A 14,143-nucleotide genomic window follows, 5' to 3' on the forward strand; every position below is an offset into this window, starting at 1 on the left:
TTATATACTTTGCAAATTATTTCATCTTTCAAGTGGAATTAAAGAGTGATTTTCATGCAGCGGAGCTTTATTTTTCCCTAATTACCGCGTTTTCATGCTAGAAGCTTGTAATTCACAATGCTCCATTCAATTCAACTAGAGTGAAAAGCAATGTGTAACATTTTTTTACTAGTACTTTCATTTTCAAATTCTATTTATAGACCATATCGCGGACGTGAAAGAAAGCACTATAAAGAAAGTTTTTTTGTTTGTATGAACATCCATATGTTTATATTTAAATGCGAAACTAGTTATACAACAGGAATATCAAAACAAGAGGATCAGAACTAACCTATTGTCGAAGATTGAATACGTGCTAGACGTTTTCACAATTGCTTTGAGAAATAAATTTATTTCTTTGAATGCAAGTGCATGACTGAATGTAAGTCTGTGACTACTTTAGCTATAGAATTTCCAAATAATAAAATGACATTTTATTTAATATGCTTTAAGTTGTTATTTTGTGAGTGTATGTGTGTAATGCATTACGGTACATGTTTGTAATATGCCTATCAATACTTCATTTCGTTTTCACGTCCCGTATCAACATTCCCGATTTTCAAGTTAAGTCTCTGATATGTGCTGATTACCGGCGTGTAGTAAGTTAATGTATGTACAGTTACCCCAATGCATATACAAAATACTTCCGAGACCGATTCTTTGTTCTTTTAAACAGTTTTGTAGTTCTAAACGATTATGGTAATTAATAGCAGTTCTTGCAAGCTTAAAGTTGGTCAGCTCACTCTCCGGCTATCACGTAAAGCCAAGTTACTTTATTTTCATGGGAAGGAAGCACTGTTTAACTGTGACAAGATATTTCATTTACATACTTTAATTTTTGATATATTATGATGAGGTGCATTCAATACTTGACCATTATTGATCATTATTCCGACGAAGCGGAACATATTCCGACATCTTGAAAACTTTTTTTGTGGTGTACGGGAGATAACTCCCATAACAACTGACGTCGATTTTCCCGTTTTCCGCTAGAGGCGTTCATTTACGTACCTCTCACCTTAAGTTAATACTATTTTACCATTATGCATATCACTTATATCGAATACTTTGCATGCCACGTTTGTGCAGCTACGTTTTTTAGGGGAATGTTTCAATTATTGATATAATCCACTGTTTTGGGGCTGTTTAGATATGGGTTGGGTATCATTAGTAGAAAGGACATTGCAAATTGAGAAAAAGTATACTAAATGAGGAAAGCAGCAATAGGAATGAAATAAGTGGGTTGACATACATTGATCGTCTTTGTTAAAGTTTCTCTGTAACTGTATTTAGTCATTTTGATTTAACTACTCATTACTTCGACTGCGAAGTGACCTTCACAGCTGAATAAGAGGTTCCATTGATTGATTCCTCTGTCTTGACACTCATTGGTGTATATCCTCTGTATAACAAATTAACAGTACAGTCAAATATTGGATATGCATCAATAAAAGAGTCAACATGCTTGCCTTGGAAACGATGACACGAGAGTATTTTAGTATTTTTCTTTTATAATTGCCTATCATAGCAATTTTTGACGAGCCTGTGACTTCTGTCGCAAAAACGAGACATAGGGATCCTACATTCCGTCGTCGGCGTGCACAAATATTCACTCTTTGTTAAAGTCTTTGAAATTTTAATATTTTTCTTAAACTATCCTGGAGTTCTACCAAAGTTGGACAGAAGCTTGTTGTTTTCAAAAAATATCCTGTTAATGTGTATTTTACTTTAAAATGGACATTACATTCACTGTGTGATTAAAGTTTTTATTTAATTTTGAAATAACTATTTTCAACTATCATGGATGTGTACCAGACTTGGGCAGATAGTTGGGCTTGTTTGTAATCAAAAGCTAGTATCTAGAAGAAAATTTTCAATTAATTTCCTTTTAAACCGTATATTACTTACGTAGACATAACGTGGATGTTTACCAAACTTTGACAGAATTTTCTTATAATCAAAAGATGGTATCTACAGGGAAAATCCCCATAAACAACAGCAAATGTAGGCGAAACACTAGAATCCACGGAACCCTTACATTTAAAAAAACAACGTAATTTGACGTTTGGGTGTTTTACATTGTTATCTTTAAACAAAAACAAGTGTTTTAAAATCCTTCACCGCCGAAAAGTGTGTAACAACGTAATAATTAATCTTCTTTTTTTTAAATCCGATGTAATTGAAACATAAATGCAGAGGACAACTAAATACAACTAGGATACACAAGTTGAAAGTACACTTTTTGAAAACATGAAATTTCTGTTACCTAGTTTGATTTTTTTTATCTTCATGGCAAAACTAAGTTATAGAGAGTACGTTCTTTTTTAAATCAGTTTTTGTCTATAGGAAGATAACTGTATTGTCCATATTGTTAAAAATGAATTATCAGTATACCGGTATCCAATAGTGTATTACTATACACAACTGGTAAGTACGCTTTTAGCCAACATTAAATTGCTGTCACAAGTTTGATTTTTTTTTATCCAAACTGAGTTAGAGAGAACGGTTTCTATTTTTAAATTTTTTTATTGTCTTCAGGAAGATAAAAATAACTTTAAAGTCCATCTTGTTAAATATTATTGACCAGAGTATCGATCGGTGTGATTGGATAGTTCATTACTTTATGTAGATTGAAATTGGATTAAGATCGACTAATTCGTTGTGTAGAACCCTTCGTTGTCCATTTAAATTCCTGACCATTATCAAAAAGTCGTTTTATAACCCTTACAAGAACATAAGTTCATGTATTTTACAGTTTTGGTTATTCAGTAACATGAGACGATGTGATGATCTGAAGAAGGAATTTCAATTTAGCAATTTTGTATTTGATCATGATTCCCCTAAACTGTTTGTTCTGACAGAGGTATGAAGTTACTTTTCTATTTTATGTATTTATATATCATGTTCTTCAATGCAAACGCTTCTTTTTAGTTATCATCGTGCATTATTAAATGATATAGATTATGCCAAAATAGAATAATATTGAAACTAGAAAATTGACCTGAATATATTTTTTTTTTAATTTAAATCCGCAAAAAGAAATTCGTTTTTTTTTTTCAGTCACATAATCAACGAACCCAAACATCTACTGTATCTGTTTCATTCGTCTCTATTACTTCGGTTTTACTCCTGTTGCATGTTTCTTGTGACTTCGCACTTCGTTATCAAGATCCCATACAGAATAAAAGCCATGTTTTCTTCTTGTACATTCTCTTACAGACTTCTTCTATGGACAGACCTTTGTTCTTATAGATTTTCATTTCGAGAGATCTTGCATCATTTTGAGAACTTGAATCATTAAGATGCATCTAAATGCAAGACACAAAAACCTCATGGTAGTTTTCTTTCTACGAGCCAGTCATGGTCACATAGTTACAAGTTTCCATTTTATAAATTGAACATAGTGGTTTAAAGACTTGCAAACCTTAAATCATTGCACTGACTTCCAATATTATTCAAAATGAGCATTACTCTTATCACTAGCATTTTCGTTTAATGTTGATGATATAAAATTTTACTAATCTTATGTGTAAAACACCTTTTTTATGCTAAACATTTTCGATTTAAGTGTGGAGGGGACTGGATGGCAAGCCTTGGCTACCAAAGATATATTTCAGGGGCCAAATTAAAGAATATTACGGAAGATGATAAACTACAATTGTATATACACCAGTGCTAAAATTTATGATTTATGCAATATATGTATATTTCTTCTTTATCTTTTTGTGATAGTGTGGTCCTGGGATCTTATATCCTATATGGAGTGGATTTTGGTTAGTATGGCATATTGTATGGTTTTCTCTTGATCCGTACAATGCATACAAAAATGGAGGAGACGGTGATCCATATTACTTCATATATTTGACAAACTGGGGTTATATACTGGTGGGATTTCATAATCTTGTGGATTTTATTGTTACTTTATATGTCCATGTGAGGAGATCTGATATTGTACATTTATCTCCCAAGTCAGGTAGGTTTTTATTGCTGTTGTAATTATTATAATAATCATATAAAACCGAATAAAATATGTAGGGAAATAGTGTGACACCATTTAATACGAATTAAAACACTCACAGAAAGGAAAACAGGATTCTGCTTTTTATATGCATTATTGCAAAATAAAATTCAAATTGTTTGAATTTCCTCGATTAATCAGTTATATTGATGTATACATGCGAAAAACGTTACAAATGGGAATGGAGTTTTTTTAAATGAATACTTTAAACTCCACTTTTCCAAATTCCATATTTTTCTATGGGGACACAAAACAAAATAGCTTATACTAAATCAGAGAATGTCCAATAACTTATGTGGTAGATATTTCAATGGTCGTTTAAAAATTCATTCGTTCCTCCGTCCACAATTTATATCATGAACTCATCTTAAACAAGTTATTCGATTATACAATTTAAAGCATTTATAAATAATTTACGCCAGACTTTATCTCTTTTTTTTATTGTTCAAATTTGTATTGGGATTACTTGATACAAAAACAGGGACTCCCATAAGAGAATAGGAACAACTAACAGGATTCCAAATGTCTTTGAATGGATATTTGTTAGATAATTCCATTGTGTACCTTATAGTTTGAAATATTTTGATTTGCTGTTACAGAGAAGTTATTTTGATCATTAGTGCAGCTTCCCAGCCATTCGATAGTTATAACCATAGTTTATTATCGTAATCAATTCAATTCGTCAATCTATCTCACATTTTGTCCTCTAACATGATTCTACAGATCGATATAAAATACCAGTCTTTAACTCCTATGTTGAAAATATTTTTTTTCAGATAATAAAGATCAAATGCCATGGTATATAAAACTACTTTGGATATTGTTTGAGATCAATAACAGTATAAGTGTCTTGATAACTATAGCATTCTATGGCTTACTGACACCAAGTAAGTAAAGATTTATTACCAAGTCAAGTATTATGGTTGTCCACGCTGTTATGAAAATGGTTCTATATATACAAAAACTTTAACAATATATCGGTAAAATAGTCCTATAAGCTGCTTTTGTAAAAAAAAGATGGAGGTTGAATATCAATGACAGAGCAACCAAACAACAAAAACAAATCAATAGAGATATCCTGCGGTCCACAATTAGTTTTCAACTTTTAGGTATTTGGGTCCTCAATGCTCTTCAACTTCGTAGTTTATTTGGCCTTTTTAACTTTTTGGATTCGAGCGTCACTGATGAGTCTTTTGTAGACGAAACGCGCGTCTGTCGTATATATACACAATTTAGTCCTGGTATCTATGATGAGTTTAATTTCAACTACAATAGACAAGCTTCTACAGCAATTGGAAATCCCTGATTCGTAAGGCAAATGAGAAAAACAGTAAACCAAAAAAAGTGAATATATTTACAGATGTTCAGTTGAAAATATCAGACAAACATGAAATTAGAATAAGTTACCCAACGACACTGCATATATAATCTTAAGATATGAATAGCATATATAATTCTTGCATCTGACTAGCTAAGGGTCATCTAAAATTATAAATGGCATATATAGCTCCATTAGTACAACCGAGAAGGGAAACCGGAAAAAAAACCAAATATACAAAGATAGCCAGTGTTATGTACAGTAAATGTTCTTGGACAGTCATTAAAATAGTCAAAACAGAGAGAGGTTAAAAGGTTAAGAAACAAATTAAAGTCTAGACCAGTCAAATAGGGAAACAATTATGACATTATTGCTTAAGAATTAGAACAAGTATAACAAAAAAGTTACGATAACATTATCGATTATCCAAAAGATCTAAATTAAATCATTTAGATATGTAAGAAAAATCAATAAGATTTATACAGGTTGAAAGGACATAAGAAGTTAAACAAATTATAGTAATTTATTTTGTTACGTAACAAACACAACATACAGGTTATCTGTGAAGAGTAAATATCCGCGTGTGATCGAGAAATTATCTTTAATCGCGGATCATTATTAAAAAAAATCGATAAAAAGAAACAATAACGTAATAAATTAACTTCCAGAAAATAATGTTGCTTTTTTTTTTGTTAAAAAAAAGGCTTGATTTTATTTATGACTTATTTTTAAAAGTCAATTCGAGTTTTGATTTCGGATTAGAAATATCAAAAAAGAATTAGTATTGAAAATCTCTTTTTTTTCAGGTGGTGACCCAACTAGTATAGAAAAGCACGCCATTAACTCAGTGTATGTTCTGTTGAATCATTTTGTCTGTGCCAAACCTGTTCGATTATTACATGTTATATATCCGCTAGTAATCGGTGTTATTTATGTAATATTTTCCGTGATTTATCAAGTTGGCGGAGATGGAGCAGCAATTTATTCGGTTTTAGACTGGGACCAAGCTGGAACGACTATCATATATGTCGTAGCTCTCACATTTATTGGTGTTCCTGTTGTTCACATAGCTTTCTTTGCTATGTATCAGCTACGCATATTTATCCACGACAAATGTTGCGCTAAACTGAATATAGTGCATTGTTATAATGAAGAAACCGCAATCAGATCTGGAGAAAGGGGTGTGTCATCTTACTAGTGATGAATGTATCAGCATTTCAACTCATCTATGCTAGTTTAGTATTTTATTATTTTAACACTTTTATTTCATATCTTATGAGAGCGCAGATCCATTAAAATTAATGTCAAATTGTGTTGTATACTATTTATTTTTATATTCTTTCATTCATATTTCTGAACCAACATATTGTGTATTTGCAAACATTTAACTTGGGGAACAGTATATATGTTCCTGATTTAGATGAATGTCCAGTGGCGGATCCAGGGGTTGGTCCAGGGGTTGTACGCCTTTTTTTGGACGAGCAATGCATTTGAATGGGGACATTTCGTTGGACCTCAGTCCCCCCCTTTTTTTAATGGGTTTGGAATCCTCCTTTTAAAATGGTTGGATCCGACCCTGATGTCGACCACGAATATCAGAATGTGTTCATGGTAAAATATACCTGAGTGTTTTTATATTAAAACAACAAGATTTTTTCTAAAGCGTAATGTTCTCATCATTTGTTTGTAGCATTATAGATTCTTTTGGCTGTCGACATATAACAAAGGTGTCAAGTAGAAGGTTTATTTTAAGTTTGTATTATGTAATTATATATCTTGCCTATGCCTGAATAAATAAATAGTATTATTAGGTCTTTCCACTTTTCTGTGGAAAGACCTATTGTTTTTCTTCTGATTATTTTTTTTTTTTTTTTTTTTCTCCTGCCTAATTTTGTTCTTGCGATAAATATTTGTTTCGCAACATGTCGCTTAGATATTTGGTATATGATATCGAACAGTTTATGCGCTTTTGAAATTTACCCTGCGTAACAAATACTTTTCTTTGTTGGAGTTATCTACCCAAACACTGTTTTCCTTGTTAGCGCAACTCCTTCGCAACCGTAAAATATTATGACAAATTTATTTTACAAAATTGCTCGTTATATCCTTCGCATGATTTGTCCTATTTTGACCGAAGCGATATGAACGCTCCATATGAGAGTTATTTCCCCTTATGCATTTGTTATAAGTGATATGCATTTCTATCTTGTAAACCATTAGTGCTAGAGACCTAGGATCTTTTGATTTGAGGTCCTTGGTCCAAAACAATGAAAATAAGGTCAAGGTCAAAGGTCAAGGTCAAATTCAAAATTTTGATTTTGGCTTATTTTCACTCTTTTTCATTAACTTTATAAGATTTCGGCAAATTATTTTTACTAAATTGTTAGTTGCGACATGTCGTAACTTCAAAATTTTGATTGGAAGGGTGCGTAGACAATAAATGGGAGTTTTTGCCCCTTTTATATTTAGAATTATGCGTAAAGGGATATTACTCATGAACCATACATAATACAGACCTAGGGTCTTTTGACATGGAATCCTTGGTTCATGACCTTAAAATTGAGGTCAAGGTCATAGGTTAATTGGACGTTCTAGATTTTGACCTTTGCTTGAAATTCATATTTATACATCATTAAGCCATAGGAACTGACATTTTCAACTGAATTTTAATATGTATTTTCATATGAAAATAGATACTTATTGGCGGAAAGACCATCAATTGTTCTTTGAATTTATTTTTTTTTTCTTCCGCCTAATTTTGTTCTTGCGATAAACATTTGTTTCGCAATATGTCACTTAGGTATTTTGGTATATAATATCGAACAGTTTATGCGCTTTTGAAATTTACCCTGCATAAACGAATACTTTTCTTTGTAGGAGTTATCTCCCCAAACACTGTTTTCCTTGTGAGCGCAACTCATTCGCAACCATAAAATATTATGACAAATTTATTTTACAAAAATGCTAGTTATATCCTTCGCGTGATTTATCCTATTTTGACTGAAGCGATATGAGAGCTCCATATGAGAGTAATTTCCCCTTATGCATTTGATATAAGTGATATGCATTTCTATCTTGTAAACCATAAGTGCTAGAGACCTAGGATCTTTTGATTTGAAGTCCTTGGTCCAAAAAAAAATGAAAATAAGGTCAAGGTCAAAGGTCAAGGTCATATTCTAATTTTTGAAATTGGCTTATTATCTCTTATTTCCAGAAACTGTATAAGATAACGACAAATTATTTTACCTAAATTGTTTGTTGCGACATGGCGTTACACGTAAATTTTGATTGCAAGGGTACATTGAACGTAAAAGGGAGTTTTCTCCCCTCTTGTATTAAAAAATATGCGTATGGTGATATAACTCATTAACCAACTATAAATAAGACCTATAGTCTTTTGATTTGAGTTCCCTGGTTTGTGACCTTGAAATTGAGGTCAAGGTCATAGGTTAATAGGACGTTCTAGATTTTGACCTTTGCTTTAAATTCATATAAATACATCATAAAGCCATAGGAACTAACATTATTAACTGATTTTTCCTATATCAATATCAAAATAGTTCTTTACTAGTGGAAAGACCTTCAATTGTTCTCTGAACAATTGGTTTTTAATTGTTATTATTATTGTTATTAACTTGTCTGTAGAAGTAAAAATCAACATTTTGAGTTTTTTTCAGTGGGATATTTTTTTAAATATCTTAAATATACAACATGAACTTTCATCTTTCGACTTTTGCATATAACATTTTGGTATGAAGGTATATTACCATCAGACGAAGTGTCGCATATCACCATGACATTCCGATGTGAACTTTGAATTTGACTTTATTGGCCGTAAAATACTTGATTTGTTGGTGTCTTCCTCCTTATCCCACTTTTTAAAAATCAATATTCCTTCTATTTCCACAATTCAATGTTTTATTAAAGTCTCATCTCTCAACAAGTACAATCAATCTTTATATATTGTAAAATAACACTAAATAAAATGAGAGCCATTCTATACAGAATTATAAGAGACTATGAAAATACATAGACATAATACACAATATGAAATAAAGTACTATTTACAATATTAAAAATTTCGACGTCTTTTTAAAATCAAATGACAGGTTTTGGCACACACACGTATCATATACTAGTCAACAAAAGAAACAATACACGACTTTGAAATAAAAATTATCCAAAATTATTAAATATAAAACAAAATGAGATACACTATTTTAAAAAGCTTTCATTTGCAATGTATGCACATGTGATAATGAAAATCAAAACTTGTCGGAAAGTATCTAAATTCTTTGTAAACGAACATATAGGGTGCAAATTAGTTTTGCAGAAAGTTGAATAAAAAATCGACACAAAATTTTCTAAGTACTAAATAATTTTTCAAATTTGTTTAAAAGTATTCAATATGCTAATCAAGTTATGTTCCTGTTGTAAATAATTGGTTGAAATATTGTTTTCTTTCAAATTTTGGAAAAAAAGTGTTTTTTGAAATCTCAAATCAATGCTATATTTAATTAACTGTGCATTTGTATTCAGATATCGCAGATCAAATTTATTCGTTCATTGTGTAATCATACGTTTTTTGATTGAGTTAAGTCTGCCAATTGATATTTTATCGTATGTTTTTCTATGTTGTGATGTTATGCTATTGTTTCAGAAAAAGGGAGAAGGTTTGGATCCATTAAAACGTTTAATCCCGCTGCAAATATTTGCACCTGTCCTAAGTCAGGAATCTGATGTACAGTAGTTGTCGTTTGTTTATGTAATATATGCGTGTTTCTCGTTTCTCGTTTTGTTTATATAGATTAGACCGTTGGTTTTCCCGTTTGAATGGTTTTACACTAGTAATTTTGGGGCCCTTTATAGCTTGTTGTTCGGTGTGAGCCAAGGCTCCGTGTTGAAGGCCGTACTTTAACATATAATGGTTTAATTTTTAAATTGTTATTTGGATGGAGAGTTGTCTCATTGGCACTCACACCACATCTTCCTATATCTATTTACATATTAAAACATCACACAGTAAATTTGGAGCCTTTCGGATAAGTTTTAAGATTGTTACCGCTTTTTTAATATCACTTTACACATACTGTCTATGGTAAATCAGTTGATAATGTATACATTTTAACGATTTCTCGTGGGGCCGAACTTTGCTAAACAAATAAACGAAGAAACTGTATGATTTTTTTAAAACAAATTAATGGCAAACATTGTCTTTACCTTCAAATGAGAGGTTGTCATCATTAGTTGGAACTTCTGTTTTTAAAATTGTCGTTTTATGTAAATTTTGTAAAAAAAAATTGCCAAAAAACATCACGAATCAAAAAAAAATGTTTTTTAAACGGATTTATATTTTCATAATGATTAAGTATAACTTTTGACACTGTTCAAAGATATATGTTATGGTATAAACTATCAAAAAATGGTATACAAGGTAATTTTGTAATGGTTACCAAAGCTATGTATTCTAATGTCACTTCTTGTGTAAGTGTTGATGGGTTCAATTCTGATTATTTTACTACTGAAGTAGGTTTGATGCAAGGTGAAGTATTATCACCGATATTTTTTTCTATGTGTGTCAATGATTGTGAAATGGCTTTTATAGATAGTGACTCTATTCCTTATGAGTTGAAGGAACTAAATTTATTTTTACTAATGTACGCTGACGATATGGAAACTGTATCTGGATTACAAACATTACTTGATACTTTGTATGATTATACTTCCAAATCATGTCACTTAGTGTGAATATAGCAAAAACGAAAATTGTTGTATTTAGAAAGGGCGGAAAAATACATGGCAATGAAAAATGATATTATAATAACCAGGAAATAGAAGTTTTAGATAAGTTTAGTTATCTTGGTATTTTGTTAAATTTTAATGGTAAATATAATGTGTTACAGCAGAAACTCTCAGAACAGGGTAGAAAAGATGTGTTTGCCTTATGGAGAAATATAAAAGATATCTATTTGAATTTTGTAACTTTACTTTCACTTTTTGATACTTATATAAACAGTGTACTTTGTTATGGTTGTGAAATTTGGGGTGCTCACAAGGCACCAGCTATAGAAAGGATACATCTGGGCTATTGTAAAAATATTATGAAAGTAAAAAGCTCTACTAGTAATGTCATGGTCTACTATGAGCTAGGTAAATTACCATTATTGCACACCAGAAAATGTCGAATTTTTAAATACTGGTTTAAGCTGTTATGTACTACAAACTGTATTTTGAAAAACTGTTACTGTTTTTTATATGACGATTTACAAAAATGTCCAAATAATAAGACAAATTGGTTGTATTTTATTAAAAATGAGTTGCTCAGTATAGGGTTAGGTGATATTTGGTATAATCAAGGTTTATTTTTAGATTGTAAGCTCTCCAGTAGTTTTTACTTGATAATTAAACAACGCCTGTTTGATTGCCTGAAGCAAGATTTTGACAGCCAAATGATTAATTTAGTTAAATGTACAAGTTATAGATATATGGTTCAAAATTTTTGTTTACAATATTATTTATGTAAACCAATACCAGTTATTTATAAGACATGTATTACCAAAATAAGACTTAGTAGTCATGATTTAGCTATGGAATGTGGTCGCTATTCTGCAATTCCAAGAAGTAATAGACAATGTAGTTTTTGTAAAAACGACATTGAAGATGAGATGCATTTTATTTTAAAATGTCCTACTCTTATTTTATAAAACCATATTATTGGAGAAAACCTTCTATGTATAAATATATACAATTAATGAGTTCTAATAATCTTAAAGAATTATGTAATTTAGGTAAATTTATATTTCGTGCACACAAATTAAGATCTAACATGATGTAATTTGTTAAACACATTACCTTCTGCTATCTATGTATACTTGTGTAGTTTATATGTTGTATGCCTATAGTTGTTATGACTTTGGTAAATAAAGATATATACCTACCTTCAATATTGGTACTATACACGGAAAACTTTATCTTTAATTTGAAAAAAAAGTCTTGTATCGTTTCTTTTGTTGACTAGTATATTTACATCTGAAAAACACTAACTTTTGATTATCATCTAAAGCATTAAAATTATCATTAAAAGTTTCAGCAACATAATATAAATGGTTTCTAAAATCGTCATAAAGAGGACATCTTTAATAATAAAACATGTGCTTCATCTTCATAAAAACGTCACATATATGGCACACTCTATTTTCTAAAACAATATTTTCATATCTCCCTGTTTCAATTCTTAGGGGAGCAACACCAAATCTAAATTTGGTGAAAGCACTTCTGTGACTGAAGGGTAAAGCTATTTTGCAGTATTCCTCCGGTTCAAAATTTTCCAATTTAACAAACAGTCTGTAAGTTCGTAGCTTATTGCCACCTCTACCCGATTTAGATTTATCAGAATGTAAAAAAGCATGACAATTATCGACATGTTTTCCGTGTAATTTTGACATAATTTTTTTCATAACATAGCTAGTGTCCATATTTTCAGGACACTTAAACATGCATATTTCAATAGATGTTTTGAGTAATAATTTGTTTTTATAACAGCCAAGGTTCATTAAAAATTAATCTCCTAAGATTTACCTGTATTTTTTAAAAGATATATTTCTTACACAGTTTAAGTAAAATTTAGTTTAAAAAAATAAAATTAATACACTGTTTCTTCGTAAAAAAATATCAAAAGAATTGCCTTAAAATAAATAATACGTCAGATAACCAATTTAAAATCATTGAATTTGCAATCCTCTCAAATTGTCATCCGAAAACATTAATTGAGGCAAGATAAGATAATATAAAACTTTCACATCTTGCAAGATTTCCATGTTCAACAAACACAAAAAAAAATTGAAGTTAACATAGAGGGTACATGTATTTTGGGCAAGTTTTACCAAAGGTTGCCATTTCTTGCTCGCTCAGATGGATGTGTGTTTATCTTCAGTACTCAAAAGAATCTAACACATTAGCAGCAGCAGATATCATAAACTAGTATGGTAAAGGTAGCTTTAACTCCTGTCCAAGCATATTTTTAAAACTTTACACATGTTTCATGTTTCATGTTTCATATTATGTTTTCTTACATTAACGCAAACAACTGTTTTTTTCACACTACACACAATCAGTGTATCTGGAGAAAAGCAATAGGAACAGGGATTCAGGTTTCATACAAGCATAGATTGATCAGAGACATATATATGTGTATATATGTCTCTGGATTGATACTAACATCGACTCCCTTTACATAATTTGTCACAAAATACTGATGGTATCATTACACAACACAGGGATTGGGGACTACACGGCATCTAAAGGGATGGACAAAACAAGCTAGAGGGATTGCAAATCAAGCTAAACAAACATTCCTGCACCCACATCATAACATCTTTAAACTCATAAAACTATTGAAACATGATGAAGCTACGCCCTGACCATGTTCCAGTATGCAGCTGGTGGGAAGAAAGTGGCAAAAAAAAAGAAAGTATATCGAAATCTACCAGAGATTAAAAGAGCTTATGGATAATTACAGTCAACCAGGAAGTCGTAAAATTAGATTTCAATTTCTATTCAATTCTATTCTTTTGTTACTTTAAGCAAATAATGCTCACCAGTACAAACACATGTAATATATATATATTATATATATGCAAATACAATTTATGATAAATAAATACATAATGCACACATGTATACAGTTAAAGTATGCATGGACTAGATTTTTTTTTAAACGCTTTGATTGATCACTTAGATGAGGTTTTGTATATAGAATTTGAGAATAC

The 14,143-nt window shown here is 30.8% G+C and overlaps 1 protein-coding gene across 1 annotated transcript; it reads left to right on the plus strand.

Annotated features, from left to right (window-relative positions):
• Nucleotides 1-2,703: 2,703 nt before the first annotated feature.
• On the plus strand, nt 2,704-7,141 carry LOC134690600 (protein rolling stone-like). The gene is made up of 4 exons (XM_063550563.1): nt 2,704-2,902; nt 3,772-4,012; nt 4,834-4,944; nt 6,182-7,141. Exons 1-4 carry the CDS (start codon nt 2,813-2,815, stop codon nt 6,571-6,573), a joined length of 834 nt encoding a protein of 277 aa, XP_063406633.1. The 5' UTR covers nt 2,704-2,812; the 3' UTR covers nt 6,574-7,141.
• Nucleotides 7,142-14,143: the final 7,002 nt, after the last annotated feature.

The sequence above is a fragment of the Mytilus trossulus genome, chromosome 1 (assembly GCF_036588685.1).
Source record: "Mytilus trossulus isolate FHL-02 chromosome 1, PNRI_Mtr1.1.1.hap1, whole genome shotgun sequence".
Taxonomy (NCBI): domain Eukaryota; kingdom Metazoa; phylum Mollusca; class Bivalvia; order Mytilida; family Mytilidae; genus Mytilus; species Mytilus trossulus.